The 25,095-nt window shown below is 38.8% G+C and overlaps 1 protein-coding gene across 2 annotated transcripts in view; it reads right to left on the bottom strand.

Moving 5' to 3' along the window:
- Nucleotides 1–19,635, bottom strand: part of paxip1 (PAX interacting (with transcription-activation domain) protein 1) — a 29,655-nt gene extending 10,020 nt beyond the window's left edge. Inside the window, exons 1-14 of one of the 2 annotated variants that reach the window (XM_079819881.1) lie at nt 19,457–19,635; nt 18,727–18,861; nt 18,539–18,582; nt 18,333–18,396; nt 18,122–18,232; nt 11,788–12,426; nt 9,198–10,062; nt 8,961–9,055; nt 5,917–6,009; nt 5,605–5,742; nt 3,587–3,708; nt 3,138–3,322; nt 2,987–3,030; nt 2,754–2,821 (exon numbers count right to left, since the gene is read on the bottom strand). In XM_079819881.1, the coding sequence (XP_079676007.1) occupies nt 2,754–2,821; nt 2,987–3,030; nt 3,138–3,322; nt 3,587–3,708; nt 5,605–5,742; nt 5,917–6,009; nt 8,961–9,055; nt 9,198–10,062; nt 11,788–12,426; nt 18,122–18,232; nt 18,333–18,396; nt 18,539–18,582; nt 18,727–18,861; nt 19,457–19,537 (2,684 nt within the window). In that variant the 5' untranslated portion in view covers nt 19,538–19,635. The remainder of the gene's footprint in view (nt 1–2,753; nt 2,822–2,986; nt 3,031–3,137; nt 3,323–3,586; nt 3,709–5,604; nt 5,743–5,916; nt 6,010–8,960; nt 9,056–9,197; nt 10,063–11,787; nt 12,427–18,121; nt 18,233–18,332; nt 18,397–18,538; nt 18,583–18,726; nt 18,862–19,456) is intronic. The other variant, XM_079819880.1, reaches the window with a different exon arrangement.
- Nucleotides 19,636–25,095: the final 5,460 nt, after the last annotated feature.

Genomic DNA, 25,095 nt, shown 5'->3' with positions numbered 1-25,095 from the left:
AATGTAATAATTTATTTGTTATAGACATTTTAAGTGGCCCATTAAAAAGTATTATTTATTTGTTGAATTATGTTTTTAAAACGATTCCGTTCATTTCTGAAGCTCATTCCGCTCAGCACCGCACGCTCAACCCAGAACTCAATTTGTGACATGCTGGATAAAATATAGGTCTATCTGAAATAAAAAGTTAAAAGGAACTGTATGTAAGAAATGTATTTCAATTAATCATAAAATGGCCCTGATATGTCACTAGACATTAAGAAATCATGTTAATTTCAAATATTTATATCACTGACAACGGTTGTCCGGCCAAGATATTGTCATTTTAAAAGTGAAGTTGCAGCCCTCAACTGATGTTGATGTTGACATGTTGTGTTTTGGCCTGAAGCGCCACCCTCCACCTGTCTACCAATCACGAATCAGTAGTGTTTCTGCATTCGGGTTGCCAGCTCTGCTCTAGTTAACACAGCTGCAGCTACAAACTTTCTGGATAAACAATGTCTAACTTTACGAAACCTAAACGACCTCGTTATGAATCAGAAAAACGTCGTGACAGTGTCCGAAATAAAACAAGGATTTGAGATGCCTTTGCAAGATAGAGACGGCTGAAAACTGAGAATAATTTGAAGACTGATGCCAACGTTGCTAATTTTCTCCTGGACAGGTAAGGTTCATCTATGTTTGGCTAACTTGTACTTAATGTAAATGGACATTTCAAATATTCATGACAGTCTAATAAAGTTATGCATGTTCGTGCAAAGTAACGTTAGGTTAGCGCAGATGGAGGAGGTGGGTCATTGAATTGAAAAGGTAACGTTAAGGAATTGTTTGGTAAATAAAAACGGCGAGTCGTCATTGCTAACATTAGTAATGCATTATCAGAGCCCGTTTCTCTGTCATTATGCTGGGACGCTGAGGAAAACAACATTAGCACGCCTATTAGCACTGTGTAAACGTATTTGAGACAGTAGCCTAACGTTACCTCAGTAAAAATGATTCCTCATTCGTTCTTCGCATATATAGTGGACAAAACATGCTGCAAGTTGACCTGTATGACCATTGCTAATGTTATTTAGCTTTGCTAATTTTACTATAATATACTATAGTATTTTTTCATGTGGGAATGTACTGTCACATACGAGCGTTCATATTTACGATTATATTTGGCTAATCGCCATTAGTAAATTTTTGCGATTCATAATTACTTCACAAAACATCGTTCTTGAAGCATAAACATAATTAACAGAAAGAAAAAAAACTTACTGTGTACGACTCGTCACTTGCCATTGAAAGCTTTTGTAGCAGCCTACGTTCCTGCTGCCTCCTGCAGCCTATCTGGCAACCTCGAGTCAGGGGGAGGGGAGAGGGGATACACCGCTCTACAGTCATTTGAAAGTGATTGCAGTACCAGTTTTGGCCACAGTCCTACATACAGCTCCTTTAAGGCTGCCCCTGACTAAAGTTTTCTCTCTTTTCTAGTTGTTCATTTAAGCCGGTGTTCACGCTGCGCCGCCATGTCTGTTATAGGCTATACTATTTGCTTATTATTTATTAACTCCGGGCAATTTGGTTGATTAAACATAGATTAAAATTAAGATACAGTTTATACAAAACGAAATTCACTTTAAAGAAACGTTTTCTTTTGTTGAAAGGCTATTTAAGTGTTATTGAACTTATTGAAGACCCCCGTCTTCTGACATTATGCATCTTATGTGTCCTGTTCACTTTTCAACGTAAATGAAATTAAAAAATAACATTATAATATTTCAACTGAAACTAATTACGTGTTTTAATGGCTACAAGCATAGTAGGCTACAGTACAGAGAAATGTCATGTCGGAGCGTGATTTGAGCGCACGTCATTTTACCGGTGAGCAGTTCATGAGTGAAGCTCCGCTTTACTTTGCTGACATGCTCTGGTAAAGTAGGCAGGTTTTTTGCGTTCATTTTTATCTCCTGTCGCTGTGCAAGCTCGTTTATTGTATATGACTGTGTAAACCTTTTATTTAAAGGTTTAATGTAGGCCACAGTCCATTGCATTACGATTGCAAGAAGAATCAACATTGGGAAAATTGTGATATGCAGTCAAATGCAGTCCCGATGTATGTAGGCTGTTAAAACGAGTGTTCTCACCGATATATTTGTTGTTCTTTCGTGTTTAATAGACTCGATATTGTTTCTTATAAAAATGTGGTGACCATGTAGCAAAAAAAAAACGTTTAAACCGTTTAACTAATAGTATTAATCGGTTAAAATTAATACTATCGGTTAACAGTTAAACGGTCAATATGAGCATCCCTAATATGCGCTCCTAAAATTTTCAACTTAGGAGCACAGGTGCTCCTTGGAAAAAAGTAAGCGTCAAGCCCTGTCATGATGTCAAGCTCTTGAATGAGTGGGTTTAGAGATACTCATAACAAAGATGTTTTTAAACAAATAATTTTATAATGGTAATTTCCCCCCAGAGAGAAATGGAGCAGACACTGGACAAAGATTAATCTTTTTATCATTCATGCGTCGAGCGCCTGTGTTCACATATGCTACCACAGTGAGCTTATTGTAAAGGCTATGTATTCGGCTGTGCTCATGCAATAAGCATTTACGATAAAACTGAAGTATACTATAGGCTTTACAGGAACATTGAAAGATAGAACATACAATTATAGGAAGAACGGATGGGAAAATCACCAAAATCCGGATTCTGCTGTACAGCTCTACCCACAGTTCCAGCAATCTTTCACTGTTTGTACTTACTTGGGCCTCTTGTTGGGCGGCTGCAAGCCAACGTCAGCCTGTTTCTGTTTCAGCTGCAGACGTAAGGTCTGTGTGAAGCGACAACAAAAAAGATGACTGTGAGTCTCCACACATACACCTCTGCCCAGACATGCTGTTACATGTGTATCCACTGAGGACCTTCATTGCAAGACTCAAGCATCAAAATCGAGAGAGAGAGCAATCAGAGTGTGTCCGTGTGAGAGCCCACTCACCGCCAACGCCTCCGGTGAGATCTTCACAGGAATGCGCCAAGCACCTGCACAAAAAAAATGAAAGCATGTTATGTTCTACCTCCTCAATAGCTTGGAAATCTGCCAGCTATAGCATCATAATTACATTGCCGAAATTTGAAATAAAACTTACTCAGAAGATTGTGCACAAAATGCGTGTTGGGTGCCAGTGGTTCGGGCAAATTGAACTGAGAATATCTACTGTGCTGGATTTGCCTCAAAGCTTCCAAGTGCCCCAGGAGGATGTCACACAGCCACTGGGCATTCACACATGGGATCCTCCACTCCTTTGCCTTCTCGTATTTCAGCCCACTCGGCCTGATGACAGGGACATAGCATATTAACGCTAATTACTAAAGACAGACAGATTGAGCCTCAACAGAGATAAAAAACAAAACAATTACTGTGATCTGTTTTATTTGGGGATGGGGATGGGGTAGGGAGGTAGAATAGATAAGAAAGAAAATAAACTCTACTTTAGATTTTCTACAGAAACCAACTTTTTTTAACAGTTGGTAGAAAGAAAAAGTGAGCAACCCGGTTGGAAACGGGCAACAACAGTAAGACTGCATTGGTTCTTACTCTTTACAGATGAGCACAGTGTTGCTTCGACACAGATAACCTGTGTACCGGGCTCCTGCTAGATAGGCCATGAGCTTCAAATCATCACGGTCACTGTCCATGAATCCAGTCACAGAAATAATCTGAGTTATGACAAAAAAAACAAACACAAAATCAGATAATGACACTAAAATTCACCACTCAAATGCATGATAAACTGGATAATAGCATAGGACTGGGTATCTGATTATATTTGATTTGTTTTTTGTTTTGATTCAATATCAATGAGAATGGTTCACACACTAAAATGTGTGAACGATCATGTCCTGGATTAGTATTTTATTATTATTTTCAATAACTCTGAAGTATTATTATTTAAAATATAGCTGCAAGCAGCAATACCGGGGCCAAGCGCAACAGAAGCAAACAAGGAAGCTAGCAGCAGACCAACTGAAAAAATTTGTAAAGACATTTGAAGCAAAAAACATTGAGTTGTATAGAGCCAATGTCATATTTTGTTTAATTATAGCGTCACCAAGAGGCACAATCCTGTCATTTTTTTATGTGTCCTCGGAGTGATCCCATACATGTGTGTGTCAATTTTGGTGAAAATATCTCATTTTGTTTTGGAGTTATAGACATTTATATGAAAAAACACGTAAAAAATGACTGACACCTGACTTTGATTGGATTTTACTACCCCTTACTATTAATATTTTGACATTTGGGCATTAGATGTATTGCTATCGACCTATGTTTCCGAACTTCTGACGCTGGTTTCGTCTCGATCGGACTAGCGGTTTCGAAGATATCAGCTAACGTTTTTAAGTGCCAAATTACCACGCTGCACAAACCATACACCAAAACCTGGCAAGTCTGGTATCGTTGGACTCGGCAAGGATTCAGGAGACAAAAAAAGTTATTCCCATGAAAATAAGTCAACCACACCCAAAGTTATAAGCGTTCCTAAATCCTAAATATTAGGATTGTTTAAAATCAGGACTTCCATTATTATTATGGATGTATTTGCATATAATCAGTATTAGCAGATTTTATTTTAAACAGTAGATGATCAGGGCTAATCAAAATGGTGCAGTATACAACTCAATGTGTGTGAAAAAAAAAATGTGATGTAGAATTTAAGGCTGTTGACGTCAACACAATAATGCAATGACACAATCTCACGTCAACGCAGTTTAAAAAACATTTGGCAGTGTTAACTCATGATCTATTTAACCCTATGAGTCACCCATAGTTCAAATCAGTTCATGGTTTTTCCCTTCACCAAACATTATTTGTAGAACGCCTCCCATCTCTTCTAATACGAGTTATAACACAAAATAAACATGAATGAACATCAGAAGGTGTATTGAAAGTTACAGTACAACTTACTAAAAATGTATAATCTCTCATGTAATCGCCCAATCATTGTTTCGGTCACAAAATGTTTGTATACAACTCAGCATTTGAGTATGATCATGATATCTGAAAATAAATAGCAGTTGAATATAATAGATTGGGCTCTGTTATTAATGTCAACCCTTCATATAATATGACTGTACTAAATGAGAAGGTTCACTGTATAGTTTGAACTACCTGAAAAATATTTACAAATGAATCAATATTGAATCGAATTGTGTAACACCATTTACCATGATATTTATCGTAGCATTAGACAGCTTAAGAGAATTCAAATAGTACAGCACAAAAGCTTGAGACGTTACCACAAAGCTATCAGCATCAGCAGATGTCATTTTCAATAATTGGCATTGAGCAGAAATGTTGCATTCCTAATCATCATCATAGAATTATTATTATTAATAACAACACTAATAAAATATAAGGACCCATATTTTAATTAACCCTCATATCTTATTATTAATAAATGATTGCAACAACAATCAATCTCAATCAATGACAGTCAAGTCAAATTGATGTAATGAATACTGTGATTAATATATCATTGATATCTTTACCCAGCCCTAATTTAATAATATAATGTTGAACAAAGCTCTTGAATAGAAAGGCCTGGTTCTTACATGCTGCGAGCAGGGCTTGGCCCCTGGAGGGAAGCTGAACGGAAGATGAAGAGTCCTGTGAGGAGGGACCATCCTCTTCTTCTTGAGAACAGTGTTAAGCCAGTGAGCCGTCACACAACGCTTTCCCTCTCTCAGAGCCTGGAGCAGGAAAAACAGTTTAATAACAGATCATTAGTAAATGTCACGACTGAGAGTAGCCTAAAAAAGCACATAACATTCAGGATGTATTCCCACCATTTAAACCATGCAGTATAAAAGACTTTGGGGATAATGTATAATGTGTTTCTTTTCAAAGCAAGCTTTTATGTTTACCTGGAGATAGGTGTTGCTGACTTGACTCTCACAAAGTAAATGAGTGCAGCGGCTTAGAACAGAATCCACAGTGCCTCCATTTGCCTGAATGATCTGTTTGCAAAATAACAAGGTCGCAAATAAGCATTCTGCCAGAAATAAAAAAAACAAACATCTAAAGCCCAGGACACACCAAGCCAACGATCAGCCGTCCGGCAACATCGGGCCGTTTTTAAGAGTTGGCTGACTTAGTTTTTTCAGTGTGTTCCACACTGTTGGCTCTAGTCGGATGCCGTCTGTTTTATTTGGGTCGATTCAACATGTATAATTGGCGTCAGGCCGCCGGTGAGAGAGAACTCTGATTGGCTGTTCAGCTTGTGAATGCAAGCAAAGAAGGTACAGATAGAAGGCTGTTCTAATGTTATGTCATATTAGAGTTTTCCTGGGCGAATATTTTTATATTAACGAGCGAAGTGGAATAAAGAAAATGTTCAGCAGGATTGATTTTCAAACCGTTAAGCACGCACTGCTTTTTTTTTAGGTTTGTGTATCTGCAGCCTGCCCTGCAGCGTCGGTTTCTTTTTGAATGACGAATACAGGGTATCTGCAGGTTTCACCAAGTCAAATTTAAGACTTTTTAAGACCTTTTTAAGACCATTATGAATTAAATTTAAGACCTATATCACGCAATAAAAAAAAAAAAAAAAAAAAACTTACAAAAGGAAATGCAGAATAACTTTTCAATCAATTACTTGCAAAGCAAATTAATTTACTCAAATTGAACAAAGTATTAGTAAACTTGCACTTCCTCATAGCTCAATCCCATCAGGATTAATATACAAACACACTACCGGTCAAAAGTTTGAGAATGGTAAGATTTGTAATGTTTTTACAGAAGTCTCTTCTGCTCACCAAGGCTGCATTTCTGTTGCTAAAAATACAAAAAAGCTGTAATATTGTGACAGTTCTGTTGTGACTGTTCTCTATGTGAATATATAGTAAAGTGTAATGTATTCCTGTGATCAAAGCTGAATTTATCATCATTACTCCAGTCTTCAGTGTCACATGATCCTTCACAAATCATTCTCATATGAGGAATGATTATCTCACATAATGACAAACATTTATGGTTATCAGTGTTGAACACAGTTGTGTAAAACATTTTAGGATTCTTTGATGAATAGAAAGTTCTAAAGAACAGCATTTATCTGAAATAGAAAGTAAAAAGATTTCTGAAGGATTTTGTGACTCTAAAGTCTGGAGTAATGATGCAGAAAATTCAGCTTTGAATCACAGAAATAAATTGCATTTTAAAATATATTCAAATAGAAAATAGTTATTTTAAATTGTAAAAAAAACTCACCATAATACTGTTTTTTGCTGTATTTTCGATCAAATAAATGCAGCCTTGGTGAGCAGAAGAGACTTCTTCAAAAACATTTTAAAAATCTTACCGTTCTCAAACTTTTGACCGGTAGAGAGTGTGTGTGTGTGTATGTATATACATTTTTTGTGAGATCAAAATTACTGATTTTGTGGTGGTCATTTTCAGAAATTTGCATGTTTTTTTTTCTTTCATAATTAGGATGCCACATTTACCATATTATTATGTTAGATGCACAATAGTCACACATGGCAATAAAACAAACAAAATGCATGAATCTTGTTTGACAATAGGACAAATAAATACAACTTAAATATACAGATACAAACAGTGCTTTAAGTTTAGGGAGGCTACTGTTTGCTTTTCCCTGTTGTTGTGGTTTGATTAATATTAACTACACATACAGGAGCGGGTATAGGCTAGCTAGGCTATATCGGGTTGCTTTCACTTTAAGACCTACAGTAATGCGCCTAGATTCGGTACACTCGCTCGCACGAGTGCTGACAGCCGGCAAACGCGTGCACAGAATCCACAGCCAGTCTGACATCGGTCCGTGTGTCAGTAGCGAATGAGTTCGGGGTTTACGTCGCTTTTTGAACTCTTTTTTTAGTGCTATCGGGCATGTCATACTTTTATTTGGTCATTATGCGAGATGGCAGGCAAGAAAGATTCGCCTTCGCTTTCATGATCGCGGAACCGGAAGAACTGAAGCTGAAGAATAAAATCTGTTTAATGTGTCTGTGGTACAATCCGAAAGAGACTAGCGCCAATAACACGAAAACTGTTTGGCTGCATTATAAGATGCATGTTGGTCTCATTTGTAGTTGTAATACAGCAAACTATAGTTGGACTAGGGTAAAAACAAACTACAACACACACGCACATACACTCGCTCGCTCTCTCTCTCTCTCTCTCTCTCTCTAAAACGCTGCGGGAGCATTTCAATGAGCAAGAGGTAGCGTTACAAGGACGTAGGAAAATTAAGACCCGTTTAAAATTATTTAAGACCTAGAACTCAATACTTCAGCGAATGTAAGACTTTTTAAGGCCTTAAAATTTTGATTTTGAATTTAAAGACATTTAAGACTTTTTAAAATCCCGCGGGTACCCTGGAATATAGACGAATATATCTGCAGAAATAGACAGTTGTCTCATTTACACGCAGGTGCAAAACGCTATGCTAGTTGACAGTCGGCTGCAGTTCTCTTGGTGTGTTTAAGTGCAGCTTAAAAAGCGTCAAAACGGCATTTATTTCGTGATAAAATGGACTGAATCGTTAATATGTTCATGTGGGAACTCAGATTGAAGTGTGTTGCGCGCTTAAAACAAGCCGACTTAACTGTTAAAGATTGCATTCAGAACCGTTCACACGTGCACCGAACCGAAAGCCTTGTACCGAAACGGTTCGGTACGAATACGATACACCCCTAGTTAATACACTTCTGACAGATATTCTAAAATACTATTTCATCATGTGTTAGTCACATTCATAATAGATCCAACTAAATGCAGTTTGTGGCACTGGAGCTGGGTTGCTCCACCTTCTGTTGTGTTATTTTCTGTATATTCAGAAGCACTTTACAATACACTCTAAACTGTCTTCTAAACAATGTACTCGTACAAAAAAAACAGCTTGGCGTAACTAATTCAGTATTAGCTGAGATGTGGTGGAGTCACTTGCCCTTTTCCATGTGGCCAGTAACTGTTTATCAGCCATCTGCTCTGGATAGTCAGCAATAGCAAAGATACAGCCAACCAGGAATCCCTCTTCAGGGACTGAAAAAAAATGCATGGTGTTAAATTTTTTCTGCCATCTTGTCAGTTCATTCAGGAAAAAAAAAACTGTTCAAGCTAGCTAATTTTTTCAGAGACTCCGTATATATCTCAAGAACATAGACAAACTATATGTATTACTTACTGTCTTGGCCTGGCTCATGCCCGAAAAGCTGGTGCAGCTGTGCAGGCATCACTGGAGGTTGCAGCATGGTCTGGGTCTGATGTGGAGTAACCTGCTGGTTCTGATGCTGCAGAGGCTGCTGGTTCTGCAGATGCTGCTGTTGCATTTGCTGCTGTTGTTGCATCTGTTGCATGTGCTGCTGTTGGAGTTGCTGTTGTAGGAAATGCTGCTGCTGCTGCTGCAAATGCTGTTGGTGCATCTGCTGCTGGTTTTGCTGTTGTTGTTGTTGCTGTTGTTGTTGTTGTTGTTGCTGCTGCTGTTGTTGTTGCTGTTGTAACTGCAACTGGAGTCTATGCTGCTGTAACTGCTGCAATTGCTGCTGCAATGCATGTTGCTGCTGCTGCTGCTGCAAGGGTGGCCTCTGGAGCTGCTGTGGTCGCATTTGTTGCTGTGGGAATGGGTGTTGTTGCTGCTGCTGCTGCTGTTGTTGTTGTTGCTGCTGTTGTTGTGCTGCATACATCTGCTGATGCATCTGTTGCTGTAAGAACTGATGGGATTGCTGAGGCATTTGAGAGAAGCCTTGCTGTGGCTGAGGAGGTTGCTGCTGCTGCTGCTGCTGCTGTTGTTGTTGGGGTTGCGGTTGCTGATGGTGGTGCATCTGCATGACCTGCGGCAGCATCATAGAATGCTGTTGTGCCATCTGTTGCGGGTGCTGCTGTGGTAGCTGATGTGACTGCTGCTGCATTAACTGCTGTTGTGCTTCAGGTGGTAGTTGTTGCTGCTGGGTCTTAACTGGATTAAACAGAATCTGGTTGGGAACACCAGACTGGCCTTGATTTCCCAGGTGCTCCGCCACACCTTTAGAGGATGAAAGACTCTGGAGGATCTAAAATTACAAACAATTAATTACACACACAAAATATAAATATATATCATACCGGCTTCATAAATGTAAAGAAAAAAAAATCTAACTGAAAAACAAAACAACTGTTTTATATTAAAATATAAGGATGACCAAAACCTTACAATCACAGTATGTGTCATTTTTATGGCTGTCAATATAAGAAGTTAATTAGCAATAAATACTAATTTTATATATATATATCTCAATCATAAGTCATATTTTATTTTAATTTTCAAACAGTATACCATCAAGGTTTTATTTTGAAGTGTCGCAGGCTAGAGGTGTAACGAATCGCAAAACTCACGGTTCGGATCATATTACTGTTTTTGAGTCACAGATTAGATCATTTTTCGGATCAGCAAAAAAAAAAAAAGGAACTAATACACAAATTACAAGTATAGATAAATACAATAGGTCAAAGTTATACAAATAGTACGGTCTAATAGTATTCAGGTTTAAAAATGTAATATTTAAGTGTAAAATAACACTGCATAGTGTTGACTGTATAAAATAATTATAGATTCATCTTTGTTAAAGCTGTGATTTGTTATTTGATTAATGTCATAGACAGCAGTAGGTATTTATAGGCTGCTGTCACTTTAAGACCTAATCCACAGATCCAATATACTGACACACAGCTGTTTACGCACACTTAAGACATAACTAGCTGTTATGAGAATACATGCCGCGATGGATATTGAGATCATTTTGTGTGTCCATTCAAGCGGATGGAGACGTGAAAGAGCTCAATTATTGATTGAGTGCGAGCACATAAAACTAATAGAGTTCTCTCTCCACTTCTTCCGCTCGAGTGGTTTAATCACGGATCAATGTTTCAATAGGCAAGGCTAAGATCCGTTACACCCCATTCCCAGAAAATAAATAAGTGTGCTGGTTTCAGAGTAAGTTCATTTACATGCATGCAGCTCACCAAGTCACTCTGAAACTGTGAAAGCATGAACTAATGTAAATGGCACGCTTCAATCTGAAACCGGTAGCACATACATTTACTTATACCATGGTCTGTCTGAATACTCGATTCGGTTTGGCTTGAAGGTGTGCAATAAAACCATTTAATGCACAGGTAGTTCCAAGTCAGTTTAATCACCGTTCTATAATAATGCGATGTTTTCATTAAAGTGCTGCAAGCGCGCGCAAACATACTGTACGTCACTCGCACAAAGAGAGCAGAGATCACGATGCGCACGCAAAGAAACTTGTTCTCTCTCAACAATTAATTCAAATAAATGCACTACTTTATCTCTACGTCTAATTTAAAGCAAGAAGAATGCTAGCTCTAACAAGCTTAAACTGACGAAAATAACCCTTCCAGTCAAATATTGCGCCACAAACACCAATAACAGCTTTAAGTTGTGAATGCTGATAAATGACCATGGCATAAGTGGGATAATCCATGGATAGCTGTGCATTAAGCGATTTGAATGCACTTCGCGGAGGCAACCACACTCCGCTTTGTGTGGGGCCGTTCTTTGCCTCCACGTCGTACATTAAAACTGTTTAATGCATAGCTAGCCGTGGATTATCACTTACTTAAATCCCAGCCAGGGTGATTTTTTACAGTCGTTCTAAGCCATTACACGATATCGATTTAATTTTTTTACATCGTACAGCCCAATAGTGTAGATATCAGAATCTTTACAAGTGGATAAAGTACATGCGGTCATAGCGCTCAAAACTATTTCTTACATTTGCCACATTGGAGGGTCGCGAGGGCTGTTGCGTGTCTGCATTGTTAGTAATGTTCCTCAGTGTCCTGGGAGTTGGATTCCATCCACCCATGACCTCCGATCTCTCCACCCCTAGAGGCACACCTCCACCTGTACCGGCCAGCCGAGCATCTGGCGCCCCAAAGCCTCCAGGTACAGGTGGGACATTGGCACACAGATTGATCAAACCCGTTTCTTTGCCAGGCTGTAGTCGACGCTTGACAGGGCCAGGCTGCGGCACCTCAGCTGGGGTCCAGTTCAGGTTGCGGTCTTCCTTCTCTGGGGATGAGTCATCAGAGTCATCGAACATCAACTCTGATTTGCGTTCATGTTTCGGTGAGGGTGAACGACTACGCCTGCCTCGTGGCGAAGCATCATGGGATGATGTAGGGCTGGAGCGCCGGCTGTGAGGAGAGCGTCTGTCACTGTAGCTGCCTTCAGAACCTGAGCTCCTCTCATTTTCATACTCGCTGCCATCTTCTTCCGGTGACTCATATAATGTAAGCCTTGGGTGATATAAAGTCTCATCCTTCCTGTTCTTTTCTTTAACAGAGTCCAAAATCCATTCTGGGGTTACTATTTTAATGCTGCTATGCCGCAAAGCACACTCATACTTGGCCTGAAAAAGAGAAAAAACCCAAATGAAAAGCAAATTCCACAATTTACAATTCGGGTTATTTAAAGATTCTATATTTTTACATTTTGAATACATGTTGAATTTATGTTTATTAAAAGGACGATGCAGAGGCTGACGTCATATCACAACCGTTGCAGTGTCCGAACAAATTTTGCATGCTCAAAGTGACTGCAGTTTTAGTCTCACACAAAAAATCCAGATGATTTGGCGAAGTCATGCATTGACGGATCGCTAACATGGCCAGTCAATGCGGTAATATGTTGGGCAGAAAATCCAAAGTATTGTAACATTTCAAGAGGGTAAATAATGACCACAAAAAGATGACATGCCACCTCAAACATGAAACTAGTAGCACATCCACAAGTGTTTGTGTGGAGTGTGGAAGCTAAATTAGCACCGCGCTTACTGCACGGCATGTTTAACTTCACTTCCACATCCGCGCCATCGAGAGCATCTTCTCAAAGGTCAGCTTCATTGTGAGCAAGACCCAGAGCTCACTTCTCCTTGACAACAGACAAACGCATGTTCCTTTCTCATAATATGAGAAAACTTAGATTGGAGGGGGAAAAAATAGTGACAGTGAGCCAGGTATAGCTGAACTGTCCATATTGTTGTAGTGTTTAATTTAGCATATTTGGATTTTTCATTCGATGTTATAGCCTGATTATGTTTGCAATATTTCTCTTTTAAGCATTTCAGTGTGTTGTATATTTATTTATTGGTTTGTTTATAATTTATATTCGTCCTACATTTTTAAATTATTTTCGTTATTATCAATTTTTTTTTAAGATTCAAGGCTGTTATTTATATTATAGGTTATTTATTTTGATCTCAAAATAAATCTTGATATCAGAAAAGTTCATGCGAAGTGTCGCTGTGGCAAGCTCTATGTATGCGCTAGAGCGCTTAATTTAGATTTTAAATGCTCATTGCTCATTTAGTAATTCTCCGCCGACTAATTGACTAATGGCTTAAACCAGTAGTTTTCAACCAGTGGGCCATGGCAATATTGAAGGGGGGCCACCATTTACTAATAATTAACAAAAAAACTATAATTTTGTAAATGTATGTAAAAATTCTATATAATAATAATTAAAAATACATAATGAAATAAAAAATAAATATTAAACTTGCTGTGTATTCACTATTTAAGCTGGCTGATTAAGGAATAAACAACATTTTATATTTGCTTACTTTTTTGCCATACTTTTTCTTGCAACTGTAGTTACTGTATGCTACAAGAGATTTATAAGAAAACACAGCCCCTAGCTCTAGTCTTCATGAGTGTGGGAGCGGAGCACAAGCAGTTACTGTTCTGTATTGCTGAAACGAAGCTTCACATTATTTTGCTTATTTTAGGCTTAACTTTCTTTTCTTCTTTTAGCTTTACACAGCCTGATCTCCGTTTGCAAATTTCTTCTCTTCAGCCCAACATATAGTGCTTCGTAAATGCTAAACACCACCAATCTTTGCATTAGGCGAGTCACAAAAGATTTTTGTTTAATTGTCTCATTGTTATACGCCAGAGTCTCTTGAGGCCTACAGTAACCCCAGTTCCACGGGGTGCTAGAGGGTGCTAAGCACCCTCAAATGAAAGCAAGAGCTACCTCAGTTGAAGCTGTAATAATAGGATATTGGCAAAACAGATTTGGCAAACGCTCCAGCGTGTATTTGTGTTTGTGCCCTGGAGAGCGTCAAATGTATCTATTTATAACATGCTTTTTAAGTCAGGGCTCCAGACAAACAAAATCAATTAAGGAGCCATTGACTCCTATAATGGGGAAAAATGGCCACCAAAATATTTTTTAAGTGCCACAAAAGGATGAAGGCGTTTTAATTTTGTCATGTGTTGTCTGCCCTCCTTTTAATTTTTCTTTTTTTTCATCCTTCACTTAGTAATCATCACACCAATTAGTATTGTTTGGCCTTGTGCATCCTATAAACTTTGTCGTATGTCTTGCACACACCCAATTAAATTTTTCTTCATTAGTAATATCTGAGAGGTAAATGCAGCTCTTCACGTGCAATTATATGGGCGGTGTTGAATTTCAACAACATTTATTGCTTGTATTTCGTGATAAAATTGACAGAATTTGAAAGCTGAAAGTTTGTTAATTGTTTATTAAAATTAACAAACACATTAAAAGTGACACATTAAAGCTGACAGTTAAGTATAAATCTTACTTCAATTATGGCTGGCTGCACTACAAATAATGTGAAGTTCAGGCAGTAACAGAAAACAGCAAAGATTAAAAGATATTGAGAATAAGAATCCATCAGTATGAATTAAAAATGAGAATTGTTAACAAGTAGTTTGTGTCCACACAGCTGACATGTTTATCTGTTGTAGTTTATCCACGTTGTGTGCATGACATAGACACTGCCTTCCTGCACTTTTACAGTACCTGGATGTTCATTCATTGACATGTCTCCGTCGTTTTATCGCTCATGCTGGCACGGCCGTCAACGTTGTAGCTCAATACAGCTGAGGGCTTTGAAAAAGTCTGATATTTTTAGTTCGGAAGCTGATCCTCGTTGTCGCCGTGTCTTTTTTCCACTGCAACTTTGCTGCGCGTTGTCTCATTTTATTACGTCAACACAACAAAAGATGTGATGGGCTACTCATCACAGAACATGCAGATAATCATAATTTATATGGTCACCAGTGGCGATCTCAGCAAAAAATACAAATTTTTGGTCGCGTTTTAGACGCAGTCTGGAGCCCTGCCAGTGTTGAGCAATGTAGCCAATCACAGACATCTCTGTTGATTTCTTGAACACAATGGCCAATCAGAGGTGTTTAATTTAGTCAGAATCCACTCACCTCTCAAAACGCCAGAGCTATGCAAGTTCGCAAATCCTCTCATTTTAACAAAGTGTTGACACAATGTAAAGAGATTTATTGTGCAGGTTCATTGATTAACGGCCATTGATTAATGATCTCCGTTTCTAAGTCCTCATTAACCAATGCGACACAGTCGGGTTTGTTCAAATTCGTGCAATGGGCCGTGAGTTGGAAAAGTTTGGGAAGAACATCTAATAGCCGACTAGGAAAAAAAAATTGTCGGGGGCAGCCCTAAAAAGATTTGTATTATTAATTTATTTATTTATTAATGTAATAAAACATTTTTGTAATAAACCAATTTTGTGAAGAATTGCAGCCATAAATTACAGCAGCATAATGATAAAATTGTGTTGATACATTAATGCATACTGAACAATCCACAACCTCAAACTTCAAAGAAAACAAAAAGATCACGTCACTGCAGTGACAATATCTAATTTTCATGATACTGAATATTTCTCAATCAGAAACCAATGACATTTGTTTGGTTACCAAGAGTTTCCTATAAAAGACAGGCTTTGAAAACCTAGGCAGTGAAGATGGGGCAATAAAACTGACCCTTTCCTGAATACAACACTCAGACCTCAAAAACAGAGCCAATAAAAAGAGACCAGCAAACCAGTCCAATCCATCAACTTATCCAACAGAAAACAACCCACAGATGTAAAGCTAGACAGAGTCTTGCAGATAGCAGCTGTTTAAGGCACTCTATTAGTCGTAAACTTTAACTGAGCTGCTGGATCTCACACACCTCCCCCACTTTACTATGGAGAGAGAGTGGACCATAAAGGCTGATTTATACTTCTGTGTCGGACCTGCGCTGTAGCCTCTACGCCGTGGGCTAGCGTTCGATTTTATTTATACTTCTGCGTCATTGTCCGCATCAACACATGCAGAGGGAGCATAACCCCTGAGGGAGGGGTTCTGGCAGACCAATCACAGAGCTTGTGCTCCGCATAAAATTGACGCGTTTTTGGAGAGGTGCACGTCGAGTACGCCGTAGTCTGTGTGTTGCACTGTGTGTAGCTACGGCGTACACTCAACGCAGAAGTATAAATTGGGCTTTAACGTGATCATCTCTGAGCTCCGCCATAACTTCCGCTAAGTGAGGTCAAATACGAGCATGGTCATAGATGTACACGTAGATGCCTCATTAGCGCCTGCACGTATCAGTAGAATGAGGCATCTACGATCGATATATCTATGACCACGCTCGTATTTTGACCTCACTTAGCAGAAGTTATGGCGGAGCTCAGAGATTATCACGTTTGTCTGATAAGAGGTAAAATAATAGCATAAATACTGCTCGGTTTCTCGCAGAAACTGATTGTTTCGCTAGATAAGACCCTTATTCATCGTCTGGCATCGTTTAAAGCCCTTTGAAGCTGTACTGAAACTGTCATTTGGACCTTGAACCATTTAGAGCTCATTGAAGTCCATTATATGGAGAAAAATCCTGGAATGTTTTCATCAAAAACCTTAAAGGGTTAGTTCACCCAAAAATGAAAATTCTGTCATTAATTACTCACCCTCATGTCGTTCGACACCCGTAAGACCTCCGTTCATATTCGGAACACAAATGAAGATATTTTAGTTGAAAGCTGATGGCTGAGAAAGGCTTCAGATAGGCCTCCATTGGCATTCAGTACATTTACACTCCCAAGACCCATAAAAGGCACTTAAAACGTTGTTACAAAGTCCATCTCACCACAGTGACTCTACAATAATTTTACGATGCGACGACACTGGTTTTTGTGCACAAAAAAAAAATCAAAATAACGCCTTTATCCAACTTGTTATTGTCTTCCGTGTGTGCCTCCACGACGCATGCGCAAGAATATGACGTAGCACCAGCGTTCGGGAATCCATGAAATGCACACTTTAGCCCGATTTTGAGAACTACACCGAGACCTAAAGCACGATCAATGTAGAATTCAACAGCTTAGATACGCGCGTTTTCCTCTGCTTGTCAACAAATCACTTCTGGGTCATCTGTCTGAAAGCCGGATCTGCGTCATATTCTCGCGCATGCGTCGTGGAGGCACACACGGAAGACAATAATAAGTTGGATAAAGGTGTTATTTTGATTTTTTTTTGCGCACAAAAACTATTGTCGTCGCATCGTAAAATTATTGTAGAGTCACTGTGGTGAGATGGACTTTGTAACGACGTTTTAAGTGCCTTTTATGGGTCTTGGGAGTGTAAATGTACTGAATGCCAATGGAGGCCTATCTGAAGCCTTTCTCAGCCATCAGCTTTCAACTAAAATATCTTCATTTGTGTTCCGAATATGAACGGAGGTCTTACGGGTGTCGAACGACATGAGGGTGAGTAATTAATGACAGAATTTTCATTTTTGGGTGAACTAACCCTTTAATTTATTTTTGACTGCAGAAAGAAAGACATAGACATCTTGGATGACATGGGGGTGAGTAAAGTATCAGCAAAAGTTTATTTAAAAGTGAACTAATACTTTAAGACTGTGTTGACGCACAATGCCTTAAGTCCAAAGTATACTTCGGCCGCATGCGCAATTTTTTTGACCGCGCGGACGGTGCACATACAACAGTGCATGCGCCAGAAAGTCACAACAATTGTACTGCGCATGTGTTGAACTCGGCCATCCGCGCTCATCCGCGGTTGAGTATACTTTGAAAGCTGTGCGGACACGACTGCACGCGAGAGGTGTCTGGACGCGGATATTAAAGTATACCCGGGCTTTATGCTGCACTATACATTTAGTATTAGTAAAAACACTGCCTCAATCTGACATCTAACAATGCAATAGCAAACATTAATTATATGCATTAAGACAAAACGACAGACGCTTACCCCTTTCGGTTCAGGCACAACAAGATGGGTGCACTTCTTATTGAAGTGGAGCTGACAGTCACCTCCATAGAATGTGACAAAGGCCCAAAGTGTGTGGAGATCCTCTGCCAGCTATAAAAAAGACCAGATTAATAAACACCAATATCAACCCTAACTGCCTGATAATTAATGACAATATGTCGATTTTAATGAATATGCATACATGACTTACATGTGGCAGACAAGCTGTAACACCAAAGAACACTTGTCCTGACTCTGGAGAAAATCCTGTAACTCTGATTTAATAACAGTCAAGATAAATGGTGTGATATTCCTCTTTAACTTGTTTCAAGGTTGCATGCAGATGATGGTGACATGTCAAAATGGGTGCAATAGCAGAACTGTCGATTTCCAAACCATTGAATCGTGAAAGGATACGGTAGCAGGTCTCCACATTTGACAGACAGGATCACCCAGCTCGGCTGAAACAGAAATTAATATGAATGTTAAACATTGCAGCACATTGCCATTAGCAACAGTAAGTGATCACATCTAATTACAGGCAGAAGATCCGTCTCAAATGTAGCTTCTGACTTCTACACCTTCAGTGCAATATGTCTGTTTACCTTCACAACAGGCAAGTCAAAGACCTCTCTGGACTCCCCGACCTCTGGATTGTCCCCATCTTCTGCAATAATGTGGGTGGCGAGGGCATTGTAAGACACTTCTTTTCCTTTCCCAGCTTTCAGAAGTTGTACAACCTATAAGCAAATGCCACCAGGCGATCATCACCATATCAGTCAAGTCATAAAAACAAACATATCTGCTTGCTGCAAGCTCTTAATGAATGGACCAGGAATCGTAGATAAAATCGTGCAAAACATGCAAGCAAAAACTACACATAAAACCAAAAGATGAGACACTTTGATAAACACAGAAGTGTACAGATGCTAGCTTTGTAGCGTTTCCTTGACTTCCTAAGGTACAAGCTAACGTTGATAAATATTGTATACACACACACTTCAGGGGCAGGACTATTCATACACATGCAAATCAATCGATAACCCAACGTGAGAAGTGTCGCATTGTTGTCACTGGTGATGGCTAACATACTGTAGACAGGACTTTCGCTAACATCTGATAAAGGAGAGTACACCATACAAACAAAAGAGGGCGTCCTGAATAAATAAAGCCTACTGTACTCAAGAAGAACATTAAACACAGTTTGTCCAAAGGAATCCTCTAGTTTTCGCCATGTTATGAGTGTTGATGTGGGTTAGCTCTCATGCTAACACCAGTCAGTAAGCCACTATTAGCCAAAAGGCTAAATGAATATCTTATCACAGTTCAATGTACCTTCGGATCAATGTCTCCCACCACATAAAACTTAACGTCCTTGAAAAGCTCCTCCGGTACTTTTAATTCGTCTTCCGACATTGTTTTGACTGCTTTAAATTATTTTACAGCGGAAAGTAAGCATTATGTGGCTGTCAGATTAGCGTACAACAACCGGCCTCATAGGAAAGAGGTAGAGAAGCGCCAAAGAGGATTCGGCGGGCTCTGGGCGCGCACATATCTTTCATGGGGGGGGATCAATCACTTTACGCAATTACGTCTGGTAAATATTTAAAATACACGAATAAAATGAAAAAATTCCATTATGGGCAAGGATATCTTGTTCGGTGAACGTTTTCTGGGCTGTAAATATTGAGTATTATAAAATCAAATATACTGTTTATTTCATAACACCCCTACATTTGTGCAATACGTCACATTTGTGGGCGGCGCGTCATTTTCCACGCGCTTATTTACATCAATAAAAGCGCCAAATATGAAACACTTCTGTGTTTGTATTGAGCGTTTCATTTATAGAGCCAAACACCTTTTATTTAGGAAGACTTAAAGACTGATTTGAGTTTAAACGTATCAGTGTGTTGGCTACACAGTTCTACACTTTCCTGCATTTGTTTGTAACTAATATTTTATCATTCTAGATCTATTCAGTCAACTTTAATGTGGTCAAACATTTTTAAAGGGCTATTAGTAATACTTAATATGATGTAACAAGGCGGACACATAACCAAGTGAGACAAATCTAATAAAATATTATGTCTTCGAAAATAAAAAAATATAGATTATTATAATGATAAATGAGAGAATAAGTTAAAAATATATATTTTATTTTAATTTATGCGGGACATGAAGACATCTTGCGGGTCTGAAGACATCTTCATGGATAAAGAAAATGAAAAGAAAAATATCTATTAAAAATTTAAATGTGGATTTTTGTTCGTATGTTAAAAAAAATGCTCGTGTTAGCCTACTATAACGTGTAAATAAATAAGGTTACAATAAATGAACATTTGCAAGGAAAAATATATGTCTTTTATCTGCTCCCAGTTTTCTTTGTATTCACCCTTTCTATGGTTTTATTTGTGAGGGACACTTTTGTGATAACTTCTGTTATCACAAATATAGCATGGCCTAAAAAACACATTGTGAGGACATTCTCAATTTAAAAAGCTCGAAAATCAGCAAAATTATACATTGCTGTAGACAATAACCGTGTGAGGGTTAGGGTTAGGTTTAGAGGCACGGTAAATATGATAGATAAAGATTAGTAAGAAAACATTTATTAGCGGTCCTTTAAGATACAGTAGCTTCTTTGCTTCGAGTCTGTGTGCTTGTTGTTTTCCTTTCACATGTTGAAGTAGCTGCCTCTGAATGTAATTTCCCCTGCGTAAAGACAGCAGAAATCTACAAACATGAAAAATTAAGAAAACATACCGTCAAAAAAAACCGTAGACGATAAAACAGCTCAGTTGTCTATGTCACTGGGATGAGAATGTGATAGTAACATGTTCTTAATCTTGTATCAATGTGGTCTGCGCCGAGGTGGCGACTTGAGAAACTGCAGTAGCGCGGTCACTCCTCTCTCTTGCACGAGATCCAGAGACTGACACTCGGGATATTGTTTTCTACCGATTGGGGTAATACCGCCTCCGCTTAAGCAAAAGTGTTGTTTCCTAAAGGTAAGTGGGAAGGGGAGAAGAACAATAAAATGTTGTGGTGAGATGCCGTAGCCTAAATACGCGCAGAGGGAGCAACATAACGTAATGCCAATATTATGCTATTCGCTGAGTTATAGCCTAGTAAGGCAGCCTGATATGAATGTCACGTGGAAGTTAGTCTTTCATATTCATTAGTGGGATAAGTTCAATTGTAGGCTATTACGAAATTATATTGCGAACAATATACGACTTTACTTGAACACTTTGTGGAACTTAATGGTCATCTTAAATGTCTTAAAATCCTTTAAGATGACACCAGTGGAAAGACAGTGGTCAAGAAGGTTAGATTTATATATATTTTAATGGGTTATTAGGGCAAGGTCCAATTTATTAGTCGTCATTTCTTTGCAGGAACCAATTTTGAGCATGACATCATGAAATAAATGCTTCTGTGCAGAATTGTGTGCAGATTTATTTTATTTTGTATTTGTCTGCATGCTCATGTATCGCATCTGCATTTGTTAATTGCAGGGCAGCTTGACAAGTAACATTGATGCTCAGCAGCATATGCAAATCAATGCACAAAAGCAGTTCAGTGCATACTGTACCTTTTTTATGCAGCTACTTTGGCTAGAAGATGAAGGATTTAAAGTGTAGAGATCATGCACTCGTATTGCAAAATAAAAAGTTTTTCAAATGAACAGTACCTCTGAGAAACAGCGTTCAAATGTACACTCTTAAAAATAATGGTTCTTTATTGGCATTGATGGAGTGGAACCTCTACATTCCACAAAAGGTTCTTTACAGTGGAAAAAGGTTTTTAAAATGTTCTTCACACTTTATTTTTAAGAGTGTACATGGAGTGGGTCATCTCCTCGTGGTTGACTCGCTGCCATATTGAGATCACATGACCAGCTGTGTCATGCAATTGAGTTAATAATAATAATATCAGCAATATTGTTTTCTTTAGTGCTTTCAGCCGGGGCTCATGGCTGGTGCTTTATGAAGAATAAACATAAAAGTACATGTAAACAAAACAGCAAATAATAACAAATGCAATGTACATACAGACACAATACACTCTAAAAAAAAAAAAAGGTTCTATATGGCACCAAAAATGGTTCTTGGCTCGTAATCATAGCGGAACCTTTTTTAGTGCTATATAGCACCACTTTTGGTGCATCAGTGGTTCTTCAGTGGTTCTTCACCGGTTCTTCAGAGGTTCTTCACCGGTTCTTTGACTAAGGTGCTATATAGCACTAAAAAAGGTTCCCCTATGATTACGAGCCTTTTTTTTTAGAGTGGAACTGAACCGAAAGACAACACAGCATGTGCACAATCCACCAGACAGTCCAGACAGAATGAGTACGAGTGGAGATACAAAAAGTCCACACAAGCATGTCCTGCTGGAGTGATTAAACAAACTGTGACGACCCGCGGCTCCCATGCCACAGATCAAGGAAAAAACGTAATCCAACACAGCGACCACAGGGAAGAACTCATTGCCATCCGATCACAGTGCAGTGCAAAAGCCAGACCTCATGATTAACCACCAACAATGCACAAAAACATAACTGGGATTGAATCCAAGAATGTCTTATTATCTCTTCATCACGGCACCTGATAGTGGGTGAGATATATTAGCCAGCAAGTGAACATTTTGTCCTCAAAGTTGATGTGTTAGAAGCAGGAAAAATGGGCAAGCTTAAAGGAACACGCTGACATTTTGGGACTTTTAGCTTATTCACCGTATCCCCCAGAGTTAGTTAAGTCCATACATACCATTCTCATCTCTGTGCGTGCCATAACTCTGTCTGAGGCACCCACCGCTAGCCTAGCTTAGCACAAAGACTGGAGATAAATGGCTCCAGCTAGCCTACTGCTCAGTAAGTGACAAAATAATGCCAACATTTTCCTATTTACATGTTGTGATGTGTATAGTTTAGGGCTGTCAAAATTAACGCGTTAATAACGCATTAACTCAAATTCATTTTAACGACGCGCAATTAACACAGCGCACATTTTCTGTTTGATCCGTGGCCTAGCCCGTAGTTGGAGAAGTTGAGAGCAGCCATAGACGTAAAGGATGCAGCAACAAACAGAAATGGGGAAAGAAAAGGGTTAACATTAACATCACTATTCTGAAACAAGTGCAGTTATAGCCTACATAAGGTATCATTTTTTTTGTTTTAATGAAAAACTGTTTAACGTGTGTGCTGCAGTCCAAGTCCTAGCGCGATGCGCGGATACACTGCAAGCTCGCTCTCGCTCATTTCCGAGGTAAATCATTAACACCATCACCACTTACAGTACATGTGTTTTATTGAACTGAATACATTACAATCGGCTAAAATGAATGCACAGGTTACTTTTCTGAACAAGAGCACTCCCGAGTCCGCGTTTCTCAGACTGTTCACGTGAATCGCAGCACAGTTCGAGTGCAACCGAACTCAAAGCACCTTGTAACGCGTTGTGTCCGGGTGAAAAAATATCTATATAGCTCACTTAACTAACTGGAGTTAATGCAAACACAGAGGCAATTGACATTAAACAGCTTGCACTTTATTCCCTGCGAAACTCTCACAAAAGTGCGTCATAAACTCCATTTCGTCCACAGCGTTACTAAATAAAATAACTAAACAGAAAATAATCTGCACACATGGAAGTGCTCGAGGTTCAACAAGAATTTTGAAAAAACTTGCGATTAATTGTGAGTTAACTCATGACAATCCTGCGATTAATCGCAATTAAATATTTGAATCGATTGACAGCCCTAGTATAGTTACATCGTGTACTAAGACCGACGGAAAATGGCTAGGAACTATACTCTCATTCCTGCGTAATAATCAAGGACCTTTGCTGCCGTACCATGAGTGCAGCGGCGCAGTGATATTACACAGCACCTGAAAATAGTCCCCAGCGCTCTCTGTGCAAGCAGGTTGTCACGCTGGTTATGTTGACGGAAGTCAGCCTATTTTCAGGCGCTGCGTAATATCATAATTTTTCTTATTTTGTCACTTATTGAGCAGTAGGCTAGATGGAGCCGTTTACCTCCAGTCTTTGTGCTAAGCTAGGCTAGCGGTGGGTGCGTCAGACAGAGTTATGGCACGCACGGAGAATAGAATGGTATGTATTGGGGTGTAACGGTACACAAAATTGACGGTTTGGTACGTACCTCGGTTTTGAAGTTGAGTTCGTTACAGCAGTTTTACAAAATTGATTTTTATTTATTTTTTATTAAACAGTGGTTTACTGAAAAAAATTGTGTCTGTCCTTAAGTAAATTCCAATTATAACTTAAAGTTTATTTAAGATATTGCTGTAAACTATAGGGAGCCTTACTTGCACATTAATATTAAAGGTTAACAACAGAGCCTATTAGCCTAAATTCAGTTGCTATTTATTTTTAGCTCAAGCTTCACATAAGGCAATTTTTGCATTAACTTCTAAATCTAATTATAATTTTTTCTCCAATTCGTTGTTGAAATATAATCATTTATACACAGTATTTGTCATTTTCATGACATATTTATTTAAACATACATTAAAGGGGCTATATGCAACTTTTTCCTCAAAATAAACGTAACAATAGCCTTTTTCCCTTTAAATAAACAAGACATCTCTAACAGGTTAAGTAGAATATAAAGAATATATAGGCTAATATAATGCATAGCCTATATTTAGCGAAATAATCTCTCTAGTGAAGCAACAGCTGTGGACTGTGGATTAGGGCTGGGCAATTTTATCGATTCTGCGATATAAATCGATATTTTTTCTCCCAAGAAAGTATCGATTTTTAAGCCGCGAGTATCGATACATAAGTCCCATTCAAATCCCCGTGTTTATCCCCATTTGTGTTGCAGGAAGAGCGATTTGGTCAGCCAGCCGCTAGTATCGCTGTAGAGCAAGTTACCCGTACTACTAACTTTACGCCGACGTCTACCTCTTCTTGTTTACGGAGTCAGAGCGAGGAGATTCAAATAAA

Source organism: Gobio gobio (genome assembly GCF_949357685.1).
Source record: "Gobio gobio genome assembly, chromosome: 6".
NCBI lineage: Eukaryota > Metazoa > Chordata > Actinopteri > Cypriniformes > Gobionidae > Gobio > Gobio gobio.
The sequence above is the reverse complement of the archived record's forward strand: the minus strand, read 5'-3'. Positions and strand labels throughout refer to the sequence as shown.